This window comes from Mauremys mutica, chromosome 2, assembly GCF_020497125.1.
Source record: "Mauremys mutica isolate MM-2020 ecotype Southern chromosome 2, ASM2049712v1, whole genome shotgun sequence".
NCBI lineage: Eukaryota > Metazoa > Chordata > Testudines > Geoemydidae > Mauremys > Mauremys mutica.
Genome location: NC_059073.1, coordinates 42,770,303 through 42,795,433, shown reverse-complemented (window position 1 = coordinate 42,795,433; position 25,131 = coordinate 42,770,303). Strand labels below are relative to the sequence as shown.

The 25,131-nt window shown below is 41.9% G+C and overlaps 2 protein-coding genes across 3 annotated transcripts in view; one reads left to right on the top strand and one right to left on the bottom strand.

The window, feature by feature from the left end:
- Positions 1-541: 541 nt before the first annotated feature.
- Positions 542-10,559, bottom strand: RIDA (reactive intermediate imine deaminase A homolog). Its single transcript, XM_045006306.1, has 6 exons — positions 10,388-10,559; positions 6,409-6,514; positions 5,554-5,608; positions 4,447-4,515; positions 2,009-2,064; positions 542-1,542 (listed from the first exon to the last, which is right to left on the bottom strand). The coding sequence occupies exons 1-6, from the start codon at positions 10,450-10,452 to the stop codon at positions 1,480-1,482; spliced, it is 414 nt and encodes a 137-aa protein (XP_044862241.1). The 5' UTR covers positions 10,453-10,559; the 3' UTR covers positions 542-1,479.
- Positions 10,560-10,700: 141 nt separating this feature from the next.
- Positions 10,701-25,131, top strand: part of POP1 (POP1 homolog, ribonuclease P/MRP subunit) — a 38,135-nt gene continuing 23,704 nt past the window's right edge. For both annotated transcript variants that reach the window (XM_045006304.1, XM_045006303.1), the window contains exons 1-9: positions 10,701-10,815; positions 13,792-13,938; positions 16,146-16,331; positions 18,534-18,709; positions 20,028-20,276; positions 20,835-20,922; positions 21,315-21,502; positions 23,904-24,154; positions 24,303-24,396. In XM_045006304.1, coding sequence (XP_044862239.1) covers positions 13,794-13,938; positions 16,146-16,331; positions 18,534-18,709; positions 20,028-20,276; positions 20,835-20,922; positions 21,315-21,502; positions 23,904-24,154; positions 24,303-24,396 — 1,377 coding nt within the window. In that variant the 5' untranslated portion in view covers positions 10,701-10,815; positions 13,792-13,793. The remainder of the gene's footprint in view (positions 10,816-13,791; positions 13,939-16,145; positions 16,332-18,533; positions 18,710-20,027; positions 20,277-20,834; positions 20,923-21,314; positions 21,503-23,903; positions 24,155-24,302; positions 24,397-25,131) is intronic.

Below are 25,131 nucleotides of genomic sequence, written 5' to 3'. Positions count from 1 at the left end.
AGAGCCGCTGGTGAGGGGGCGGGGCTGGGAGCTCCAGGCCGACCGGGGGCAGCTGAACTCCGCCCGGAGCTCCCAGCCCCGCCCCCTCCCCACGCGGCTCGGAGCGGAGGGGGGGCTCAGGGGCCCCGGCGGAGACTCGGCGCTTGATGGGCTGAGGCTCCAGGAGAGGGGCAGAGGCGGGAGCCACCGCTGTTCTCTTGGGGGCCCCTGCGGAGCCCGGGGCAAATTGCCCCCTTTGCCCCCCCCCCCCTCTGGGCGGCCCTGGCACATGTCCCTGCCTGCACCCTTAACTTCAGTCTGGAGATGGATGAGAACAGAACCTGTGCTCCTGACTTCTTCGCCCTGGTCTCACTCAGAGCCCTGAAGTCGCTGCTGATCTGCTCGGAGTGAGACCTGGCAATATCATTAGTGCCCAGCTGGATGAGCAGCATGGGGTAGTAGTGAGAGGAACAGATGCGCTTCAGCAACCTTTCCATAACATCTTGGAGGCAGGTAGCACACCTACCAGGACATCATGTTGTCATACCAAGAAAGATAAGCATTTATTTTTAAATGAAAAAGCAAATTTATTCCAAAAAAACAGAGACCATCATATTTAATACATGCAATTATGGTTTATTCCCATTAGATCTAGCTTTGGGGAAAATATGTACTAATTATTTTTAATTAAACAAGGTAATTCAAAATTATACTTGTAAGCTTTCAGATACTTGAAGCTGTGCTAAAGTTCAAACAAAAAATTAATTTTCAACTGATTTACACGAGTTACTCATACTTCTGCAAAGTAGTGTGTGTTAGGTTTTTTTTTTCCTAAAAAGAGTCACTTCTAAGATAAATCAGATCTAGATATATAGGTCCAGGATCTAAATCAACACTGCAGGTGTTCAAAGTTCATACAGTGAATCTCCAAATATATATTTTCACCTCTGTGCTGCAGCAAATCAGGTTTTCTATAGTTAGAAATGCATGAACTCCACCTCAATTATAAAAATATTAAGTGATGTATTAAAACCCAGGTCTATGATTTATAGCTAGAGTGCTAGCAGGATTTCTAAAGGTAAAAGCATATGCTGTCAGTTCTGCAAGTTACCACCAATGTAATTCCCTACCTCCATATATTTTGAGAGTTTGTTCATTATTGGATAACCTTACCTGAAACAACCATTTAGGAAGGTAACAATACCCAGCCACAACTACAGACTAAGGGCCCAGTCCTGCAATGAGCATAGACAAACCCTGAAACCAGCAAAGAGCTACATTAATAATGGGGCAACACATGGGCACAGGGATCTGCCTGCATAAAATTCATTACACAATTGGCATTTTAGAGAACGTAAGATCCTGCAATTGACTGTGCAAGGTGCATCTCCATGGAGCTTCCATGATTTCCCTGGGGGTGAGCCCACAGGCAGCCAATTGCAGGAACAGGGCCTAAGCCTCAGACACAATTAGTAGGGTATTAGAGTACTGTATTTATAGTCATGCTGATGCCTCTTGGATTGGGCCTTGGATGGCTACAGCTTCAATCTCAACTCGTGCATCCTGTGGGGAAAACATTGAAGCAGAACAGGAATTTAGAGACCTACATTTTTAAAAATTTTATTGAGCATAGTGCCCTTTAGAAAAAAAACACCTTGGAAAACCACCGATGTTGCTGTTGCAAAAAGGTTTATTCTACAAATCGTGATTAATTTTTTTTGTATTAGTAATTTCTTCAGCAATGTTAATGAAAATTTAAAGCTTTATTTTAATCGTTCTTCTACACAGAATAATTCCTTATCCCTGAAGAGACATTTCCTCCCCTTTAATGTTACAATACCTCTGTGTTTGTGTGTGTGTCTGTGACAGAGAGATTACACATTTTAACTACATAAGAAAAAATCCTTCACTAAAAACAAACTATTCAGAAGAGTTAGCTATGAATGAAAATCCTCCAGCTGCAAGAAGCTGAGAGAGAGAGAGAGAGACAGAGAGAATAGATATTTATAGAAGAACAATTGCCACTCACTTTTGGCAAAGCAACAACCTGGTAGGCAGCTCTGGCTGGGAAGTTACTCCTGAAAACTACAGTTTAAAAGATAAACAAATGAACAAATAGTTTAAACTTTGCCCTACAAGACACAGTTCAGACTTATCTATAGAGATACATATACACAGTAGAACATTTACAGTTTAACAGCTATGAGACAAAAATTGCTGGATTTTTTGGCTTGTTATACAATCTCAGTAATTTACTTTTTCATGATCAAGAAGAAACATATAGATCAGGTTCTCTTGTACAATGTAGCCACTGTTTATACCACTGGCATAGAATGGCCCTAAGCACCAGCTTACTTGCCCCAGGAAAGGTCACCACAGTATATGGGTGATTTTCCAAAGACATAGTTGATGTGGGGGCTCTCATATCCAGATGAGCAAGGAAAAGGGGCCCTGGACAAAGGAGGGGCATGGCAAGGAGACCTTGCATTACAAACAAACTCACCTAGCATAGGAGCCCACCCTACACAGAGCAGCACCAGGATCAATAGAGAGCAAAGGGACGTTTTCAGCTACCTTTATACAGTATGCTCTAACCTGCACTCCATGCAGTTTAATTGAACTCCATGATTAGGCGCCTACTTTGCGGATACCTAGCTAACAGAGTAAGAGATCTGGTATAATACTGTGCGAATTCAGCTGTTGTAGACAGCTTTTACTAGTAAGTTTTAATTCTATGATCAGCACCTGATAACAAGGTCTTGTTACTGAATCAGGTTAATAAGTCACAATGAAAGAGCAAACACCAAATGTGTTAATGAATTACAGCTACATGGGAGCCTGGTAATGAGCAACTAGGTATTTAACTGTTCTGCATATTGTACATATGCCCATGGAATTGCATTTTGACATACAAAAGAGAGACTACTTCAGATTCAGAAACCACATCTAGCATAAAAGAAAAACAGTTACTTGAGGCCAGAAACTGCTACTGATTTAAAAATTGAGTCAACACATATTTGGATTATATAGATTAGTACTCAAGGTCCCATGTTCCTGTTTCAAAATGCAGAATTGGGCCCTTAAGAATCTCCTACCTCAATGTACTCTAAATTTTACCAACTATCCTTTATGTTCTCAAATAGGAATGGTGTTATCTGTAATACTTGTACTAAACAACCAGCCTCCCACCGAAGAATTCAACAGATTATTTCAAGATAGCAACAGATAAACAAACACGCACAACCCCAGACAACCCGACAAATTAATCATTTGAAGGCTGCCTACAGCAGCATAACATTAGGGAAAATACAGTGGCGTGCATGTAGAATTGTAAAAAGTCTGCACATATTTGGCTCTAGGAGTCCAGTAATACCAAGGAACTGATTTTTACTAGGCTCTGCAGTGTTTAGGAGGCGTACCATTTTGGGCTCTGGTAAACCATGAAGCTATGCTCAAACATGGCTAGTTCTCATTTGGTACATGACATACAGTCCCCACCTCCTCCTCTCATATGGATTCTAAGTTGCTGAGAGAGAGAGAAAGCCAAGAACATACCAAATTAATTTTCATATTTATTATTCAGCCACATTGAACTGAGCTCTGTTCTGAGAGAGCCCCTCTTTACAAGTTTATATCACAGACAATATTGTATTTGCCCATCATCTCAGAGTGGTGTTGTAAGAAGAATTAGCTGAAGTCTAAAGTGTTATGTGAGGGGTGTTATTTTTTTTTAATCTTGTTGAGTCTATAAAAAACAATTTATGCACAGAGTGTTAGAATCCCACAATGTTAGTGAGTGCTAAATTTTGTTTCTGGATTACCAGTTTATCTGAGAGAACTGTAAGACCAGACACCCTATCAACTACATATGTGAGCAGGTGCCAGAGTGCAAGTTTCCATTCTGATCCATCTGTTTTGGCTGTCATATGAATGTAAGACTACAGTTCCACTTTCACCCACTTTTGATAAAGCCATACCCCTCTGGGGGGTTCTACAAAGCATGGGAGACATGTACATTGGGAGATCTGCCTCATTGAAGGATGAGGTATTATAGCAGTGTCAGTTAAATGCTGAAGCTGCCCTTCTAATACACCAAGTTTTGTGGATCTACAGTATGACTGACACCATCATCTGGCCCTATGATTTGTGTAACGTAGATATGGAATTTGAATCCTATCCATTGTCCTTTTTACATATGGACTATTAAGAGCATATTAAACTGAGAAACACAGAGATTTAGCTAGCAGGAATAATCTGAACACCTGAGTCATTGGGAATGACTAATATTCCTACTAAAGTTACGTATGAACTATGCTTATTTCTAAGTCACTTTCCTTTTTGTTTTGACTATCCAGTTTCAACCCATACCTTAAAGAATGCCAAAATAGATTGTCATTAAGTTTTGCTCTTAGTGAGCAATAAAACTGTACAAGATACTACTAAAATGGAAACAAAACATCCACTTACACTGCTTGTAGGTTTCATTAATATCACTGAAGTCCTTCATGTCAGCCATCAACACAGTAGTCTTTACAACTAGAAGTTACACAAATGCAGATATTATGGAGCGCTGGGTTGTATGCAGCATGAAAATCCCAGTGCATTTCTTTAATATTCAGTTCATATACTTCATTTTACCTCAAGTGATAAACCTCACCCACTCTGAACACTGACATCTATTGTTCAAATAAAAATGAAGTTAGTTCCACTCATACCAACTTATTACACTAGATCATGACATTTTAGAAACAGTGACGTGCCCTGAAATGCTGCATGCACTACTGCTTTCACAAGATTTTTTTCCTAAATAAGTGCAGTGTCAGGAATTTTCAAAGGGGCACACACCTATAGACTCACTTCATGCTTTCATTGCCACCTAAGGGAAATTAATGGGAACTGGGTGTCCCTAAAGCAGCTTTAAAAATCGTAACCTTAAATTCCTTTGTGAAGCTCATTTCTTCCATGAAGCGCACATGTGTTACTGTACCCTAAGCCATTGCCTTTCCAAGGCCAAGGTCTACACTATGATTTTTTGTTAAACTCCCTCTTAAGTCCCTCTCCCCCCCTTTTCCCATTGCTAACGCTTTCTCAGCTCCACAGTTATAGCACTAGTGTTGGCAGCATTATAAGACCCAGGGGTGGGATTCACAAAGGTGTTTAGGCAGCTTGAAGCCAAGGGGAAATAGGAACCTAAATACCTTTCTGAATCTCACCCCAGTTCCTGTAGACCTGCTGAACTGGGTTAGAGGACAGGATGCTTAAAGTGCCAGCCACCGTCTGGAGCCCTCTCTACAGATGGGGCTGAAAACAGTAGCATCACTATTCAGAAATTTGGGGCAAGGACAGCCTAGTGTACACACCCCTCTAATAAAAATCTTTCCCTGGGTTTCCCAGGTGTACTGGGTTGTCTTTTTCAATTTTAAAATCCTTGAGTCTAGGATCATATTTTCTTTTGTATCACAGCTATAAACACCAACTGTGTATTCAACAAAAGATTCCCTTAAAAGAGTCACTTTATTTTCTTCTCTAAATAAAATACTTGGACATCTCTACTATTGTTACGTAGGCACTCACCATTGGAGTAGTCGCAGCCTGCAGCCTTCAGGATTTCCCCCATATTTTTTAGTGCCTGTCGAGAAGAAAAACAGAGCCTTGAGGTACTGACATTGTTAAAGTTATAGCTTCTCTACATACCAGCACCACAAGATGTAGCTATCAAAGTTTACTCCAGACAACCTCGGATGGTAGCCAACCTTTTCATTAGACAAGAAAAGCAGGTTACGAATCATCTTCCACAGTGACTGCACTTCCAGCAGGGCTTCCATTTTCATTCCTGATTTAACTCAGGAAAAGGAACATACGTAAGATGAGGGATTCCCCACTGCACAACAGCAAGGTCCAGAGGCAAGGCCCTGACAAGTAGGCCAGCCATAAGATTCTTACTTAGCTCCCGTCCCTAGGGTCTGCTTGGAGGCTCAGTCTTTGTTATAAGTGTCTAATGAATGAGTAACAAGGTAGGTGAGGTAATATCTTTTAATGGACCAACTTCTGCTGGTGGAAGGGACAAGCTTTTGAGCATCACAGAGCTCTTCTTCAGACGACCACACTGCAAACAGTCAGTAATTGTCCAATTAAATTTAAAGCACCATTTCGCCCACCCCGCTGGAAATAAGATTTCTCACTATTTTCCTACCCATCCTCCCATTATTTGGGTAGAGGAGGGCAAGGATGAAGAGAAGGCATTTTCTTCTACTTTAGTCCTCCCCCAGCTCCCTGGATTGCTGTGTGGGATGGTCTCCAATACTCCAGCCTCCACGTTTGGGCCTCTGTTCTCTGTGAATACAATAGCTCCAGGGCCTAAACACAGGCCGAAGATTAAGACACTCAAATATTAAGTTTATTGCTAGGAGGCTTTGGATAACTTCTTACCTGTTTAGCTTCTTCTTTTGCCCCTCCAGGCACAAGCTGACCACTAGAAGGATCCGTGCCTAGCTGTCCTGCGATATACATGGTCCGGTCTATCAGCACTGCTTGACTGCAATTGTAAGTCATACATATATTTATAGTTCATCCAGAAAAATCTCGTTTCCATCCAACCACTCAGAACTATTCTGAGCAAACCTCTTGAAGAAATATTTCATCTTTTCCCCCATTAATTTATAACGTTTTATGGAGGTAGAAAACTCAGACTGGGAAGGTGGCACCGTGGCAACAGACTATACCACCTCTTTGGAAAGTAAAGTACTGTGTAAGAATCATAGGGCCAGTTATTTTTAGTAGTAGAAAAGGCAGAGTCAGTGTTTACTGAAAACAGAAAAGTTAACCTGGTAACAAAAATAATGTCACTTTCAAGCTTCTAAAAAGATATATTTCTACTATCAACAACCCCCCTAATCACTTTTGAAAGTCTTCCCCATAATAAATTAAAGTGGTGCTTTCCATCCCATGCTCTCCAAGTGCTTTTACAAACATTGTTATGTCTCAACACCACCGAAATTCAGGTAAGAGATACATTTCTGGCAGCTTGGACCAGTGGTCTAGTGTTAAATTATGACTCAAGAGACTTGGATTCTATTTTCTTCTCTGCCACTATCAGCACTGTGACCTTAGGCACGTTACTCCATGTCTCTGTGGCTCAGTTTTTCCATTTGTAAAATGGATATAATGCTTTCCCTTGTAAGAAGTTTTGAGATCTACAAGCGTTATTATAAAGCTCACTTCACCAGTCACTGAAGTGAAACACAAGAGCTGTTTAATAGTGCACAGACACAGTACACAAAAGATTAGGGCAGGAAATGAAGAATGCTTTATCCCTTTGAAAATAAAGGGATAATTTAGACTCCCAGTCCTTGTCTGCGAAGTTCGACATGCAATTTACCAAATGAAAGAAGGAAAAGCTGCAGGAAAAGACAGACTGACAACCGAAATGATAAGAGCTGGAGGCCAAGACCTTTGGGAAACCCTTGCTCAGAGGTTTAGCCATTACTTAGACATGGAGAAGGTACCGTCTAGCTGGAAGAAGTCCAACACCATTTTGCTGTACAAGAAGGGCGATTGTGAAGATCTAAAGAACTGTTGTCCAATATGCCCGCTTCTCACATGTCTACAAGTTGTTCACCAAAATAATAACAAACCGACTCTCACAGAGTCTGGACGAGCAGCAGCCGAGAGAGCAGATAAGTTTTCAAAGGAATTTCAGCAGAATGGATCATATTTTCACTATAAACCAGCTATTGGAATGCTCAAAGGAATACAAATTGCCTTTATGCATTGCCTTCGTTGATTATGAAAAAGTGTTCAACAGCGTAGAGATCAATAGTGTTAAAAGCTCTTGCAGAGCAGGGCATTGACACAAACTACACCTCTACCCTGATATAACGCGACCCGATAGAACACAAATTCGGATATAATGCGGTAAAGCAGCGTTCCGGGGGGAGGGAAGGTGGGGTTGCGCACTCCGGTGGATCAAAGCAAGTTTGATATAACACGGTTTCACCTATAACACAGTAAGATTTTTTGGTTCCCGAGGACAGCGTTATATCGGGGTAGAGGCGTACATCAAACTACTAAAGGAAGCAAATTCTGACTACCCTAGAGATATAACTCTGTTTGACATCCCCTTCGCATTCCAGTGAGACCCTGTTTCACTGAAACTCTTCACAGCCTGCCTCAAAATGGTAATGAGGCAGATGAATTGGAAGGGTGGAATCAACAGAGACCAGTTAAACACCTCAGATTCGTGGACGATATCATGTTGATTGCTGAAAATACTATCAAACTACAGAAAATACTGCGAGAATGCAGCACAAAAAGCAGCCAAGTCAGGCTGAAAATGAACCGCTCCAAAACAAAATTTATGTGGTCTGATGCCTTGCCAAAAGCCCAAATAACAGACAAGGGAGAACAAAAGAAGAAGTCAAGCAATACGTCTATTTAGGCCAAGAAATTAACATGTTCCACGATCAGGAAGGTGAACTCTCACAAAGAAAGATAGCTGGTTGGCGCACATCAATTCTATCAAGGATGTCCGCCAAGTCAGCAAGGCAACATGCACCAACCTCTTCAACTCAACAATACTGCCAGCAATGTTATATGGCAGCGAAACATGGACGCTGATGAAGATAGAGGAGCAGCAACTGTCTGTCATAGAGAAGGCGATGGAAAGAAGAATTCTGGGGAGTTCAGTCCACAACTGAGTCCCCAGTGAAGTGATCAACCAGCAGAGTGGAGTGCAGGCCGTTGTTGTTGAAAGCAGGTACAGTAACAAGTGATGGGTCAGGCATATAGCGAGGCTCACTGACAATGGACTGCAGCTGTTGCCGATGGTACTAGCACCACGGCCGACCTACAAAGAGATGGGGAGATTTCATCGTGAAAAGACATGGCCGCACATGGAGAAGGAAGGCCAGGATAAGAGAAGAATGGAAGATGTGTTGTGAACAGCACAATCTATATGAGGGCTGAAGGACTGATCGATCAAGGTGAATTTAGATTGGTGGATTGTAATTGCCTGAACTGGAATTTGTTTCCCTCCCTCCTATTCAAAATGAGGTAAGAAATAAAAAGCTATAATAAAATATGCAGTTACTAAAATATAACTATTCTTATAAAAAAATCTCATAGATATTAGTGATACAAATAAAATGCCAAGCCAAAGAATTACAAAAAGTAGACTAAGACAGCTGATATCTTTTTCATTTTTACTGGACACACCAAGTGTTTTGATTACTTAAAGCCACATGATTTCAACATGGAATTGTTAAGAATATGTCATTCCAAAAATATATAGATCATGGAAGACTTCTAGGAACTTCCTGGATTATTTTTCTTTATTATAAGAGTGTGTGAGTTTGTTAATGTTGGTGACCTAGGAGCTTTAAAAAGAAGTGCCTTTAACTTTCAACAGTAATGTAAGTAATGGAAAAAATCTAAAACAGCCAATTAAATCCACATTTTTAGTCACCATTTGGCCAATGCTTGACAAATCAGCTACAAGTTGGTTACAGTTGCGAGGTTAAAAATCTGCACACCTGCTCTCTGGTATTGCTGGAATGTGCTGAGGGGCTAACTTTAGAGACCTTTATGTTTCATTCTCAGCAAATTCAGCATATTTTGATTGCCACTGAACATATGGCTGCTGGCACAACACCCAGTCATTTTGGACAGCATACAATTAAAGACTTCAAAGCCAATTGCAAAACATTATGTAAATACCAAAAGACGATTTACTGAAATAGAGTTGCCCAATAATAATGCTTCTATTCACTGAAATAAAGAGATTGAAAACTTAAACAGTATTTCATAATGCAGGCTGACAAACCTACCATTATGCAGCCACGATTAACATCTATTCAGTGATAATTTTTCTTTTTTTTTAAATTTCCAAGAATATTATGCAGCAAAGAGTTCTCTGGCACCTTATAGACTAACAAATGTATTGGAGCAGGAGCTTTCGTGGGTGAATACCCACTTCGTCGGATGCATGTACACATTATGAATATTATGGACACGTCTTCATTGCAAGAGGTCTGCAGTACATAAGCACTGTAATTTCCCCATGTCCCCCACAACTCCCAACGAGTGGAATTCTCACTTTATCCCAGTTCGCTAAGCCTCAGCCATCTTTTCCTTCAAGTCCATCCTAATCTCACTTCTGCAATGCCCACACGAGCTGCCAGCTTACATTTAAAGTTCCTCCAAGTTGTTCCCCTTTTTAGCCTCCCAAGTATGTTCTGCCTTGTCTAGTCTAAAGGCCCCACTCATAAAACGAGCTCCATACGGATCACGGACTTGGAACCCCACCGCAGTCACGGAGGTATCTGGGTGGTTCTCTTTGCAGCATCAAGGCCATCGCTCTACGAGGCAGAGACCGTCCCCGCTAGAGGAGCCAATGAGGCTGGCACGTTACCTGTAGGGGCCCATTGCAGCCGGTGCCCTTGGGGTGCTGATTATTCTCTTTATCAGGGTGGCCATAGCTGCCCTTGGTCACTCGCGAGGCTCTGCACGTCGCTCCCTGCGGACCAGCAGGGACAGTCTCGTACTTCTACCTAAGGCTAAGGGTTCCACCCCCAATCCCACGTGTGGGCACGGCACCGAACCGCGCATGCGTCTCCGGAGGGAACAGGCCCGCCTCCCAAGGAGGATGCTGGGGGATGTAGTCTTTCCTGAAGAGGTCTTATGCGCGTGCGCGGTTTTCACCGCGGCGGCGGGTCCGGCATGGCTTCGGTGGGCTGAGAGGCCGGGGAGCCGAGCCGTGCCGTGCCGGGAGAGCGGTAGCGGGGCAGAGGCCGAAGAAGGCTGCTCCCACTCGGGGCATCCGCACCGGTCCGTGTTCAGGTAACGCCAGGCGGCCTCAGCGCGGTGCCCCGCTCTCCCTGGGCGGGGGGTGCCCGGGCGCCCCCGTGCCGGTGCCCAGCCCCGCTCTCCCTGGGCGGGGGGTGCCCGGGCGCCCCCGTGCCGGTGCCCGGCCCCGCTCTCCCTGGGCGGGGGGTGCCCGGGCGCCCCCGTGCCGGTGCCCGGCCCCGCTCTCCCTGGGCGGGGGGTGCCCGGGCGCCCCCGTGCCGGTGCCCGGCCCCGCTCTCCCTGGGCGGGGGGTGCCCGGGCGCCCCCGTGCCGGTGCCCGGCCCCGCTCTCCCTGGGCGGGGGGTGCCTGGCCGCCCCGGCCCTGTGCCGATCACCCCAGCCCTGGCTGTATATGCTGGTGCTGTGGCCCCTCCCTGGGCATCCTGTCCCTGCATTGCAGCGCAGCCCCGGAGGGGATGTGGCAGTAGCCGGCTCCCTAGCAGTCATCCCGCCCGCGGGCTGTGCGTTATAGCATCCGACATGCTGAGTCAGGAAGCGAAGGTCAGACACCTGCATTGTGTGCCCCCCCCCCCCCCTTCCCTTACCCCTTTCACTATGTTCACTCCATGGGAAACACCTGCTAAATGCCTCGTGCCTTGCTTCAGCCATTTCAGCAGCAGATGAAGTTCCGTTTGGGATTTGGATTGGATTGGCATAGATCAGGGGTCGGCAGCCTTTCAGAAGTGCTGTGCCACGTCTTCATTTATTCATTCTAATTTAAGGTTTCGCGTGCCGGTAATGCTTTTAACGTTTTTTAGGTTTCCCTCTATGTCTATATATAATATAACTAAAGTACTGTTGTAGGTAAAGTAAACAAGGTTTTCAAAATGTTTAAGAAGCTTCATTTAAAATTAAATTAAAATGCTGATCTTAAGCCGCTAGCCTGACCAGCCCGCTGCTGGTCTGGGGTTCCATTCCCCTAGGCCGGCAGCAGGCTGAGCGGGGCCTGCGGCTGGAACCCCAGGCTGGCAGCGGGCTGAGCGGGGCTGGCGGCAGGCTGAGCGGGGCCTGTGGCTGGGAACCCAGCTGGCAAGGGGCCGGCAGCCACAACCCCAGACCGGTGGCAGGCTGAGCAGGGCCGGCACCCCAGGCCAGCAGCGGGCCGAGCTGCTCAGCCTGCTGCCAGTCTGGGGTTCTGGCTGCCGGCCCCTTGCCAGTTGGGGTCCCAGCTGCCGGCCCTGCTCAGCCTGCTGCCAGCCTGAGGTCCCGGCCCTGTCCACATAAAGTGGGTACCTACCTTCTCCCTGGTTCTGGCCCATTCTCTTCCACTCTCTCTCTCTCTGCACTGAGCTGAGGGTGGGGGTTGGGGTGCAGGGTCTGTCCAGGAGCTAGAATGAGGGAGGAGGATCAGGGTTGGGGCAGGAGGTTTGGGTGTGGAGCACTTACCTGGGCAGCTCCCATTTGGTGCAAGGGGTGCAGGTGGGAATGTGGGGGGTGGTGGTGCAGGAGCTCCCATTTGGTGTTCAGGGTGGGGATGTGGGGGGTGCAAGAGTCAGGGCATGGAGGTGTGAGGGGGCTGGGTATGTGTGGAGGGTGCAGGAATCAGGGATGGGGCTGTGGGGGGGAATGCAGGGGGCTGGGGTGCAAGGGGGTGCAGGGGTCAGGGCAGAGGGCTGGGGGGTGGTGGGCTGGGACCAGGGTGGTTCTCCCAGCCCACTGCCCTGAGTGGCTCACAGCAGGGGGCTGGAGGGATATGCCCCGCTCCTGCCTTCCTTCCCCAAGGCCCCGCTCCCGCCTCCTTACTGATCTGAGCAGCGAGGGTACTGGGGCTGCTCTTCTCCCCTCCCTCGCAAGGGCCATCGACAGCAGGGAGGGAGAAGAGGCAGGGCTTGATGCAGCATGCTAGGGGAAGAGGCAGGGGAGGAGGAAGCTTGGCTGCTGGCAGGACCAAGCTTGCTTCTGCCCCCACCAGAGAGAGCGGTAGGCGGGGGGCGGAGAAGAGCGGGCTGGGTCAGGCAGATTTTTAATGGCACGCTGCTGCCTGCTGGGGTCCAGCTCAGCCTGCTGCCGGGGTTCGGCAGAGGGCTGAGCAAGGCCCTGGCAGGCGGCAGCGTGCCATTAAAAATCGGCTCGCATGCTGTCTTTGGCATGCATGCCAAAGGTTGCCGACCCCTGGCATAGATTGTAAAATGGTTTCTATATAGCATACAGTCAAACCTGTCAAATATTTTGTGCAGTGGCTGGATTGTTTTAAGGAATCTTCTTGCAGTTTTCCATTTAATTTATTTATTTCCTTAATGCCTTGTGTGTGCACTGATTTTGTGCTAGTAAAACTATTCTGCTAGGGTTTGATAATTAAATTGGTCCAACTTCTGGTGTGGATGCATTTCTCTGTGTAAAGGTGCGTTAGAAAACTAATCCTTCCAAGCTTAGATTTATCTGTAAGTGTTGATTTTACCATACACACACAAATGGAGAAAAAATATTTCCATTGATAACTGAAATTTATAGATAGCAAAAGTTAGAAAAATGATGATTGAGAACTTACTAATTTGATTTAAGAATATTTTGATGAGTGGTGGTGGTGATTTTGTGTTTTAACGGCTAAAAAGCTTTTACTCTTTGAATCTCATCATTTACTGTTATTACATTATTGTCTCTCTCCCCCTCCCCACAATTTGGTTGAACTGAAAACTTAAATTGATAAAATTTAAAAATGCTTAAAAATTAACATGGATGTTATCTATTGAAATATTTTTAAAAATTGAATTCTGCAAACCTATTTATACCACTGTAGCCTGTTGCTTTTTTCCTGACCTACAGGATTAGCTATTCCAGTGTAAAGCACTTTTATAACAACAGAACTGCAGCAACATGTGAGGAAGTTGTCCCACTTAACTGTACTGGTGTATAGGTGAAGTGGTACGATTTGTGTGCATAGACAAGGCTTTGGGTATTGCTTTGTGATGCCAAGTAGAAGACTACATGTGCTGATGGTCTCCTTTTTGAATTTTTTTTTTTTTTTGCCAGATATGTCTAATGCAAGAGAGAAGAAACGTGCCAAGAAAATGAGAAATCAGCCTGCCAGTGTCACCTTATCTTCTGATTGTGGACCATGTCACAGTGGAATACAGCACCATAATGGGGGAAGTAGATCTTTTCAAAGTCCAAAACCAGGTGTGAAATGTGTGAAGTTCATTCAACATTTATTGAATACAAATAATCTTTTTCCCAACTGTCATCTTTTTGTATGTGGGTCAGTGTTTAGTGCTTTGGAACCAGTGGTACTACACCTCTACCTCAATATAACGCAACCTGATATAACACACATTCGGATATAATGCGGTAAAGCAGTGCTCTGAGGGGGCGGGGCTGCGCACTCCGGTGGATCAAAGCAAGTTCGATATAACGTGGTTTCACCTATAATGCAATCAGTTTTTTTGGCTAAGGTAAGGTAATAATTGGAGATTTACCAGTCTCCTAGAACTGGAAGGGACCTTGAAAGGTCATTGAGTCCAGCCCCCTGCCTTCACTAGCAGGACCAATTTTTGCCCTAGATCCCTAAGTGGCCCCCTCAAGGATTGAACTCCCAACCCTGGGTTTAGCAGGCCAATGCTCAAACCACTGAGCTATCCCTCCCCCCAAGGACAGCATTATATCGAGGTAGAGGTGTATTTCCTCTCTTCACCTAATTAGGTAAATTAAGTGTTTGTAAACAGATGAACTGATAGCATTATGTTTTTAGGGCCAGCTTTGTGCAAGGTTTCGTGCACTTCTTTAAAGGGATACCATCAACTTAAAAAGCGAGAGTTATGATTTCTTTTTTTTAACACACTGCTTCTTAAAGAGATCACATAAGCTTACAGACTCTGGATCTGAATAGAAAAATGACTTTTCTCTTTTTTCATTTTGTTTTGTGTAGTTGGCTTTGTTGCTTTCACATGTTCCTGTTTGAATAGGCCTTTCACAGAGAAGAGAGAAACGCTTCTTCAAAAAAAAAAGAAAGCTATGATTGTAAAACCACAAAACTTAGTAGAGTGACTTATGGTCAGGAGTATTACCTGAAGCAACTTCTAATTTTCTTTAGAAACTGACTAGGTTTCAAGTTGTTGGTGTCATCTTAATGTTCCTCATTCTTGATTTCTTGGTGCTTCATTGCTAGGCCTCTTTGGAGGCAGCTAATTGTAAGAGGAATGTTTGACATAAGTAAATGATCACGGAAGGTTATGCTGAAAGCACTCAACTCTTAGCCAGTTGAGACCTAAGATGGCTTATAACCATAGCCAAGATTTTTTAAAATTAGTCTCCTGAGGCCTTGTTGAAGGCATATTGAAACATTCAGTGGATACTATTGTGTGATCAGTTCACTTGAAAAATCAGGCCACTTATTTGTGCACCTGTGTCTTAGGATCCTAATTTCAGACACCCATTACTGAAAAATCTTGGCTCGGATCTCCAGTGTCGAAAACATGCTTTAATTTGTTGCACAAAATTAATACCTTTCTTAAAAATAATAAGACTGTATATGTGAAACACAAGTACTTTTAACAAAAACACAGGTGTAACAATATATTTAAGGTAGACAAAAGAACCTAGAAAAGTACCTTTATGTATCTCCATATCTTATGTGAGGAAACCCAGTTAATTTACATAGCACACAATCATGTGCTTAAGGGGAAAATACTATTTGTTTGTCTTTCTAGAACGCCATATATGCAAAACACCAGTTCATCCACTCAGATGCCTGGATCTTGCATTGGGAGCCATCACCGCAGACCCCTGCACAATCCTATTCTAGTCAATGGGACTGGGCAGTAGGTTCCATGCTGGCATATCTAATGTGGTATTGAGGCCAAAAAATGGGCTGGACTCCTCTTTTATCCTGTAAAAATAGCTTCTTAATCTGCTGGAGGCTTTCTGTTGAACAGAGCAAGGCTTTTTACTTCTCCCTTCAGCGTTATAAATAATGCAGCTCTTTACCTTTGTACATTCAGTGCATTGTTTTCATAAGGTTCTTCAAATATATATAAAGTTTTTTTCTAGCATGTGACTAGATTTTGTATTGCTTTAAATATTAAGTTATCTACCCTATCGGTTTCTATTTTAAAGAAGTTGTCAATGGCATAAGTGTTCAGTATTTTATTTTTATATATAAAAATATATATATATAAAATATATAATTTTTTTATATAAAAATAAAATACTGAACACTCTTATGCCATTGTTGACTTCTTTAAAATAGAAACCGATAGGGTAGATAACTTAATATTTAAAGCAATACAAAATCTAGTCACATGCTAGAAAAAACTTTATTTGCTCATTTATTCAGGCTGGCCTAATAGCATTTTCGCTTTCCTCTGTTTATTTTTTCAATGTGCTAGCAGATCTCCATCCTGATAGTTCGCAGGAGTTTCAGCAGCAGAGACATCAACATCAGTCTCCTGGACCTTCATACAGGAAAGAACAATATTTTTCTAAGGGGCAAAATAGAGTTGAGAGAGGTAGAGGAAGAGGAGGTTGGAGAGGAGGACGCCAAAATGTTTCTCAAGAAATGCCTAAATACGTAACAGGTAAGTGTCCATAGAGAAGTGTCCAGAGAAATTTTTGCTAGAAGTTACCATGGACTGATAGTTCAGGTCCATGGCTTTTTGTTTTTAAATGATAGTAAAATCTGGAAGAACTGAGACCTTACTTGATATACACTTGTGGACTTCCGTTTTATCAGGTTTTTTTCCCCTCAGTAGAAGTACTCTTCTGAATTGAAACTAACACTAAATCTTTAAGCCACTTTTTTTCAGTATTGTGGATATAAATGTACTTAGTCACAAAGATGTACATATTTTGGATTTTTGAAGGTTAGAAAAATGAATGCTGTCAATGGACCTACATTTTTAAGATATGTCTGTACTGCACACTTTCGGCAGTATGTAGAAGACATGTGCTACACGTCCTCTAGCGCTGATATAAACAGCAGTGTAGATTGCGAGGCACTGCTTAGGCATGTAGAGTAAGAACATGCCTGAACCCTGTGGGTGCATACCCTACTTATCCAAGCAGTACCTTCCCCATTGTATTGGGGTATGGAACGGCTTCCATATAAGGAGAGATTAATAAGATTGGGACTTTTCAGCTTAGAAAAGAGACCACTAAGGGGGGATATGATAGAGCTCTATAAAATCATGACTACTGTGGAGAAAGTAAATAAGGAAGTGTTATTTACTCCTTATAACACAAGAACTAAGGGTCACCAAATGAAATTAATAGGCAGCAGGTTTAAAACAAAATAAATGTCTTCATGCAGTTCACAGTCAACCTATGGAACTCTTTGCCAGAAGATGATGTGATGGTCAAGACTAAACAGGATTAAAAAAAGAACTAGATAAATTCATGGAGGATAGGTCCATCAATGGCTATTAGCCAGGATGGGCAGGGATAGTGCAATGTTCCCTCTAATTTCTTCCATCCATGTGCGGAATAAATTTTATGTGCACCAAGGTATGTGCGGATGTGCGCCGCCAGTAGAAACAAAAAACCTAGATAGAATATATGTGTTTAAAAAGTTACCATAGGGATAATTACTTCAGCCAGGACAAGTTAGGCATTTTAGAACTCACTACTCAAAAAATTAAATGGAAGTGTAAGAGAGAAATAAAAACTATGAAATGCATAGACCAGTCAAAAACATAAAATAACACACTTTGAAAGAATAAAATTACAGAGAATATATGTGCATTGCAGGAAGTACCAAGAAGTAACAACAATAATAATACAAGTATGTGTTGGGAGGGGAGAGTGAAAGACTGTGGGCGTGACACAGAGATGGGGTGTGCTGGCTGTTGGGGAAGTTTCTGATAGAGGCCGTGCACTGTCTCTTTAAGGCACTCACTGAAAGCTCTCCTGCTCTGTTCTGAGCCCTGTCTCCCCTCCCCCAACTCTGCGGAGATGGGGGTACTTGGGCAGGCGGGAAGGGGAAATACAGAGTGTGTGTGAGAGAGACAGTGTCTCTCAATGATTACCTGCTGTGTTCATTCCCTCTGGGGCACCTGGCATTGGCCACTGTCGGAGGACAGGATACTGGGCTAAATGGACCTTTAGTCTTACCCAGTACAGCCGTTCTTATGTTCACACAAATTAAATGCTGTTTTTCTTTGAGAAAAGCCTTCAAATATGGAAGCAAAGGGGCAAATAAAACACACTAATTTACATGATTTGGCAATACTGTATCAATTGGTAAACTTAAATCAGAGTGCAAAATCAGTGCTATCAGTTAGCCAGGCATGATTGTCAATGAATTTTTAAACATTCTGCAACACTGTAATTGCTGCTTTTTTGGCTATCCTCACTGCTAGGTGTTTTTTTTTTTTTTTTTTTTTTTTTTTGCTCTGAACACTCAAAACAAATTATATAAATTCTATTTTCAGTTAAATTAAATGTGATCTAAGGAAAATATTCAGCAAGGCTTTTAGAATCGTGCTGCATGACTGGTTTCTGCTGAGAACATCAAAATACTGAAATAACTTAAATTATTTCAGTAATAGGGTACAACTATTTGAGTAGTTTACTAAACAAAACAAAAGTTAATATTGTAAGTCATTACGGAGTTACGGCAACAACATACTAAAATTCCATAGTTACACAATTTTAAGTGCAAACTTTATTGCTGCAAAACTTTTGTATCCGCTTGTGTTATAAAACAAAATAAGCAAAAGGTAAGCCTCTCATTTAATTCTGTTTCCATTATAGCACCTCTGCATGTTTTTTTTTCATTTCAGCATCTACCTTTGCTCAAGCCCGTGCTGCTGAAATCAATGCTATGTTGAAGGCAGTTACACAGAAGTCTTCCAATTCATTAGTTTTTCAGACTCTGCCTAGGCACATGCGAAGACGGGCCATGAGTCACAATATTAAACGCCTACCTAGACGGCTCCGTGAGATTGCCAGAAAAGAGGTACAAGTTCACTTATAGCATTTGGTGTCTAAATATGACTAGTCTCTAAATGGCATCGTTCGGTTAATTTTAAATAATGTTTTGTCTGTTTTTCCCTTCCTGCTCTTAGTGTGTGCATGGTTCCTCAAACTTCTTGTTACTACCACTGCCAACCCTAGCATTCTAATGTGTATTCTGAGTAACTTAAGGGTGACTGATTAAAGGGCAGTGAAATACTTATTCACGGTAGCCCTCAGCCATCACTTTAAAGCAATCAATTATTTCTTTAAACAAATCTGTATTTGGTAAAATGACTGGTTCTGAAATCAAAAGATCTTGTCACTGCAAAGATTCTGAACGCCGAATATAATTTCAAGTAATTTTTTTCCAAAATACAAATGTTTATACTAATATATTATGTTGTATTATTCTGTATGGTGTGGCCTTCAGTGTCCTCTAATGTCACTTATGTCTTTAACCTGTATATTAGGAGACTTAAACTTTAAGACTGACTCCTACTAAAGCCAAAAAGCAAAAAACTCAGTTCCATGTTTTTTTTTTTGTTTTTTGTTTTTTTTTTTAAACCAAATGAAGTGACTTGGTTCTCAAACTTCAGTGATGCCCCTCTGGCAATTCAGGTTCTCTTCAGCTTATCATTAAAGATCATGATTTAATGGTATATTGCTATTCATAAATCTTTAGGAAAAGGACAAGGGCACTCAGTATCCTTAAATCTGCCTCTGACATCCCATATGGTCTGATATACAGTAAAACTAATTATGGGTGCTAACAGTTGTCAGCCACTTGTCTGAAGAGACCAGTATCTACTTGCAAAGGCTAAAAATCACCTGTCAGCAGGATTTCCTGAGTGAGCTGTAATAAACTCTGGCAGCAGCCATGAATAGTGCAGGATTCTCTATTCAACTCTGCTGGTGCACTTGAAGACTGATTTTTCAACACCCTCGGTCTTTCTGTATATTAGTTATCAATGTGTAGTATATTTGAATTTTTGTGCAGAAATTTGGACAATAGGCAATCAAACTTTTTTTTTCCCTTGATAAAATTCTAAAATTAACTTTTAACCTCAATGTTCTTGGGTGAAGGATAGCTAGCAGGCTTTGGTTTTTTGTAAGTGTGTAAAATGAGATTTCTCTCCCCCAAATTAAAAAAAATCTTACTGATGAACAATAAATTATATTATATACCATATATTTAAGCTATAAATGTGTTAGCAATGTTCAATGTCCTCTAATCTAGAACAGCCATTATCTTCTATAGAAACTTACTTGTGCTTTCAAGCTTGTCACTGAAAATATCCTCTATTCTCCTGAAAACATAGGCAGAGAAAGCTGTGCATCAGAAAAAAGAGCATTCAAAGAACAAGTGCCGAAAAGCTCGAAGGCGTCATATAAACCTGGTGGTGGAGTTTAATCGCAGGCAGAAGAAGAATATTTGGTTGGAAACACACATTTGGCATGCAAAGAGATTTCATATGGTGAAGAAATGGGGATATTGCTTAGGAGACAGACCCACAACTAAGAGCTATAGGGCTTGCTACCGAGCCATGACAAAACACTGCCTTCTTCAGGTATCATGATTGCAACAGTTTCGCTTACCTTGCCAAGATGACTAAGCAGTTTACCTTTAAATTATAATAGCTGCCTCACTAGAGCACTCTTGTAGCAAAGCATGTATAATGATTTACTAGCTATTAATATGTGATGTTACAAAATGTCTGTGAGGTGGAGAATGATTGGTGGGAAAGAGAATGAGGCAAACAGACTTTGCCACCATAAAAGGTAGGAAACTAATCTCCAGGACAGCATCTCAAACAGGGTGTTCTCTTTGGCAAACATTGTCATCGAATTTGTTTCCTCTGTTGGTCTAACCTCAGACCATTTGGGCCTTACATAAGAAATGCTTGCGGAATCAAAACTGGCAATTAGCAAAGGAGGTCAAACCTTTTCTTTTAAATAAACAATACAGAGTAAGCAAAATTCAAATTACTGTGTGTCTTTGACTTTAATGTTAAGTTATTTAAGCTCTTGTGTCTGATCAAAGTCTTGAAAGCTATCTGTTTAGCATCTCCTTATCAGAGTTTGTTTTTAAACCTATTCTAACTTCAAAGTATCTTCTGTTATTTCAGGATTTATCATACTACTGTTGCCTGGAGCTGAATGGAAAAGAGGAAGAGCTTCTGAAGGTGCTTGCTCGGATGTGTAGTATAGATACAGGTAAAACTTCCATAAATATTTTAAAATGAAACTAGGCTTATAGAGACTAAAATCTGACTCATGGTGCAGAAAAATGCAGTACAATAAAAATGCAGTATAAACTGAATTCTTGTAACAAAGCTACCTCAGAGCTCTGGTTATGTTAAGTCGTTGAAAAATCATTCTGTGGAGATGATTGGAGGAAAGTAGTGGGTACTAGAGCTGGGATAGCTTATAAGAGTCTTGTTAGAATCTCAGCTGTCAGTTGGGGGAGAGTTTTAATATCTTTTTACACCAGGACCAGGCCGCCTGGGTTGCAGCTTCTTGCTGGTTGTCCATTTGTAGAAAGGTTTTGAAATAGATGATTGATTTATTTTTTTGTATCTTTTTATGTGCATATGTTTTTTCTCCAGGACCAACTTTTGCTGCTGTGCCTTGTCTGTCTGGAAGGCTCCAGGGCTCTCTGGTCCTTTACCGTGCAGATCGCTACCCTGAGGATTTGCTTGGTCCTATTACTTTCATTTGGAAACCCAAGGATGTGTCTGGTATTACTTCTGAAACTAGACAGCTGTGGATCTGGACACATCCATCCCTTAAGCAGGTATATCTCTGATTTTTTTGTTTTGTTTTGTTTTTTTTGTTTTTCTTCATAGTTGAACTTCAGGCTTTTTATCTCTTTGAAATCTTCTCTTTGGGAAATCTGAAATGCAGTAACTTTCTGATGGATTTGGGGAAGCTGAGTGTGGTATATGGGCACACAAAGAAAAAGTAAAACAATTTCCAGTTTCTTCTTGCATCCTGTAAGACACGCATGCCTCTAATAATGTAGACATTATGTATAAATTTTCATTTGCTATGTTTTTAGTAAGTTTACATTAATGGGATTTAATGAGTAGCTTTTGAAGCAGCTTGGGCTTTGAGCTTTGATTGTGAAATAAATTTTCAGAGTTTTCCAGACAGCATGACAGTTCTATAATTTCTTACTGTGGTCATGAGATCTCAGGCCTTGAGAAAGTATAAGCATGAGATGTGTGTATGGGTAGGGAACAATGGATCATAAGTCATGTGCAGGAAAATAGCCAGGCCCTAATGGCCAAGAAGCCATTTGGGAGCCCTAGCTGTTGACTTAAATAAAGGGAGTCAGGATTGTTTTGATGGTGTAGTCATTTCCTGTTGGAAAAGCATCTGAACTTGTGGCTGTGACAAAGAACCAGTACCCAAGGAAGGAGGGCTACAAGAATGGACCAAAGGTCAGACTGACCTCACTTGACCAGGATTGGACAACGTGGTTGTGGTGTGAAACTTGTGTTCCTCTGATTCAAATCAGAAGATTGCTGGGGAGGTCCTGTGTATGTGTATGTGGAAGGTGGATGAGGCATAGTAATAGTATGTGTGCATAAGCCCCTAGTACAGGTTAAATGCAAATCTAATCTTTAATGATCTGTGGTAATCTTGGGTACATAAAAAATATTCGAAACTTAACCCCATTGTTTCCAGAAAGGAAAATATAAACTGCTATGTAAACTACATAGAGACTGTAAATAAGCTATTTAATCATTGGTGTTATGTTAACTTGTGATCTGATTGCTGACTGTGTTCATGCAATGATTTTACCAGTTGTTGATCTCAAGTTGTTCTCTTTTTAGTTAATCAGTTGTAATTTGTATTAGTCAAACCATGGAGTTAAAATAACTTAATTTACACTGTAATCTCAATTTTCATATTGTTTAGTACTTTAGGGAAGTACAATACATTAATTTTGTAGATGTGTTTGCTGTTGAACAAAAGCCATAAAACAAACAGTTGTTGTTTTGTTTGTGTTTGTTTTTAAGTGGCAGTGAGGCTTAAAAACAACTTTAATTAGATTGACTTTAAATATCAATTAAGCAATTGACTTGGGTCCTGAAAACCCTATAATTACTACCCTATTACGAATTATAAATGTTGCTGATCTTGCACAAAAATAAATTCTTACTAGAATTTTCTCTATTCCTTCTGGCTTGTTGCAGCGTCTCCTAATGCAATGGTTAATTGTATGCTTGAAGTAGTGATGACTGTTTTTCCCCACTCCACCCGTAACAAGCTGACCTAGGAACATCTTTATTATATATTTTTGTGGTCTGGCATTTAACTACATAACTTAAAATTCTGTAATTAGCACACATTCTTTGTCCAAAAAGTCATTGGAGCAGAGGGACTGGATCCTGGATCTTTCACCTCTCAAAAGAGTGTTCTAGCCACCAGACTATAGAGTTGTTCTCATGCTTACTGGGGGGGGCGGTGGAGGGAGAGTGATTGATTCATTTATTTATCCAGACTGGAACAGCTTTAACAAGAGAGACAGGGAGTCCCACTTCAGACTGTCACACAGCCCAGTGGCTAAAGCGCTTACCTTAATGGTGCCCAATCCCAGTTCAGATCCTTTTTTCCCCCGCTGGAGGAGAGGAGACTTGAACCAGGGGTCTCGCACATCAGTACCCTAACCACTGGGCTAGACATTATGATGGAGGTTGTCGTCTTTCTTGCCCCCAACCCAGCGTTTTATGTATGCTTCTCTACATCAGCCTGATCCAGTAGTTGAGGTCTGAACATGCTTCCAGATCAGGCCTCGCAGGCAAGTTTAGGTGGAAGAACACCTGTCTTCTCTCAGTTTGTGCATTGCTCTGAGGCTTAGGTATCTGGACACCTGGTGTGGCCATGCAGTGCATGTGCTCGGAGGCAGAAATATAGGTACCCAGGGAACTTTCACTGCAAAAATGTAGGCAGCGCCAAGTGAGTTTGAGTGCCTACAGGGTTCAAGGGCAGCTGAGCAGGGGCTTTATGAATTACAGTGGGGCTTGATTCTGGGATTTGGACATGTAAAATGGCAGTGAGGTGAATATAACCCTTACAGAAAGGAAAAGCAGCACAACATAATTCTAAAACTGTATCTTAGATTTGTATCTTACAAATAAATTGCTAATTTTGCTAATGCAAACTCAATATTATTATTTTTTCCTTAGGACATACTGACTGAGCTAAAAACAGTCTTTCAGTGTTCAGAGCCTGTAGAAACCTGTTCCCCTGAACCAATTGTCACATTGCTTCAAGAAGAAAAACAAACAGATGTAGCTATGATTGTTGGCAAGAAAAGGAAGAGGGAAGACAATGAAGGAGAAAAAGCTGTGCCAGTGAAAAAAATCATTGGTGATGGAACCAGAGTTCCACTTCAGTCATACTGCTGGACATCACAGACTACTGGCGTTGTGATCAGGTACATTCGTAGTACCAGAAATTTTTAACCTTAGAACTTGAAATTAGCTAGAATCTCTGATTTAAAATCCTGTTGACTGATGTGCTATTCATACAAACTGCATGAATGAACACTTAAAGTTTCACACTTGTATTTTTATCTTTTTCAGTGATTTGACCATGGAGATTCTTCGATATCGGTTGATTGGCCCACTCTCGCACAGTGTCCTTACAGAAGCACTGAAAACTGCTTCTATCCAAACTGTAAGGAAATCAGCAATTTACATGTCTTGCTTGCACAAGCTATGCCACTAGAATAGTAATACCAGTAATTCATACTTAGACTTTTTAAGACCAGAAGGGACCATTATTATCTAGTCTGACCTCCTCCTTTCTATCACAGGTTATTACATTTCATCCAGTTACTACCCCTGTATTGAGCCCAATAACTTGTATTTATTTGACTAAAGCATACTTTCCATTCAGGTATCTGAAGAAATCAAGAGTAAAAAAATAAAGCCAACAAAACTGCATTGCTGTGGAGCAAGCACTCAGGTTTTCAGAATAGTCATGTATTACAACATTCATAAGATGGCCAGGCAGATTCGAGGTTCACTCTATCGTACTGTAGACTAGTGTTTCTCAACCAGCAGGTTACCACCCCTAGAGGATGTCATGAAAGGCAATCAAAGGGGTTGCAAGCCATTGAAATTTTTTTGTTACAGTCTAAAGCAAAAAATCTGTTTTCGTGCACACCCTTACCCTTTAAGGTCAAGTAGTTTCTTGAAACGCACAAACAGGCTTACTGTCTTTCCTCTTATTTTTAACATACTTTTTTTTTTTATAATAAACATATGGGGGGAGGGGGTCACAAATCTCTGACATGAATAAGGGGTCACCAACCTAAAAAGGTTTGAGAAACACTGTAGACTGTTACTGATTTATCAGTTTTGGGTCAAAGAATTAAACTGGCTGTTTTTTTTGCTGAAGGAAGACTGG

Bases quoted from the DNA above. Each gene is read 5' to 3' on its own strand.
- RIDA (XM_045006306.1), bottom strand. From the start codon at position 10,452: ATGGCCACCCTGATAAAGAGAATAATCAGCACCCCAAGGGCACCGGCT. The intron at 6,515-10,387 runs GTAACGTGCCAG...TTACAATTGCAG, and splicing joins GCTGCAATGGGCCCCTACAG to TCAAGCAGTGCTGATAGACC. The intron at 1,543-2,008 runs GTGAGTGGCAAT...TTTTCCCCACAG, and splicing joins AGGTTGTTGCTTTGCCAAAA to GATGCACGAGTTGAGATTGA.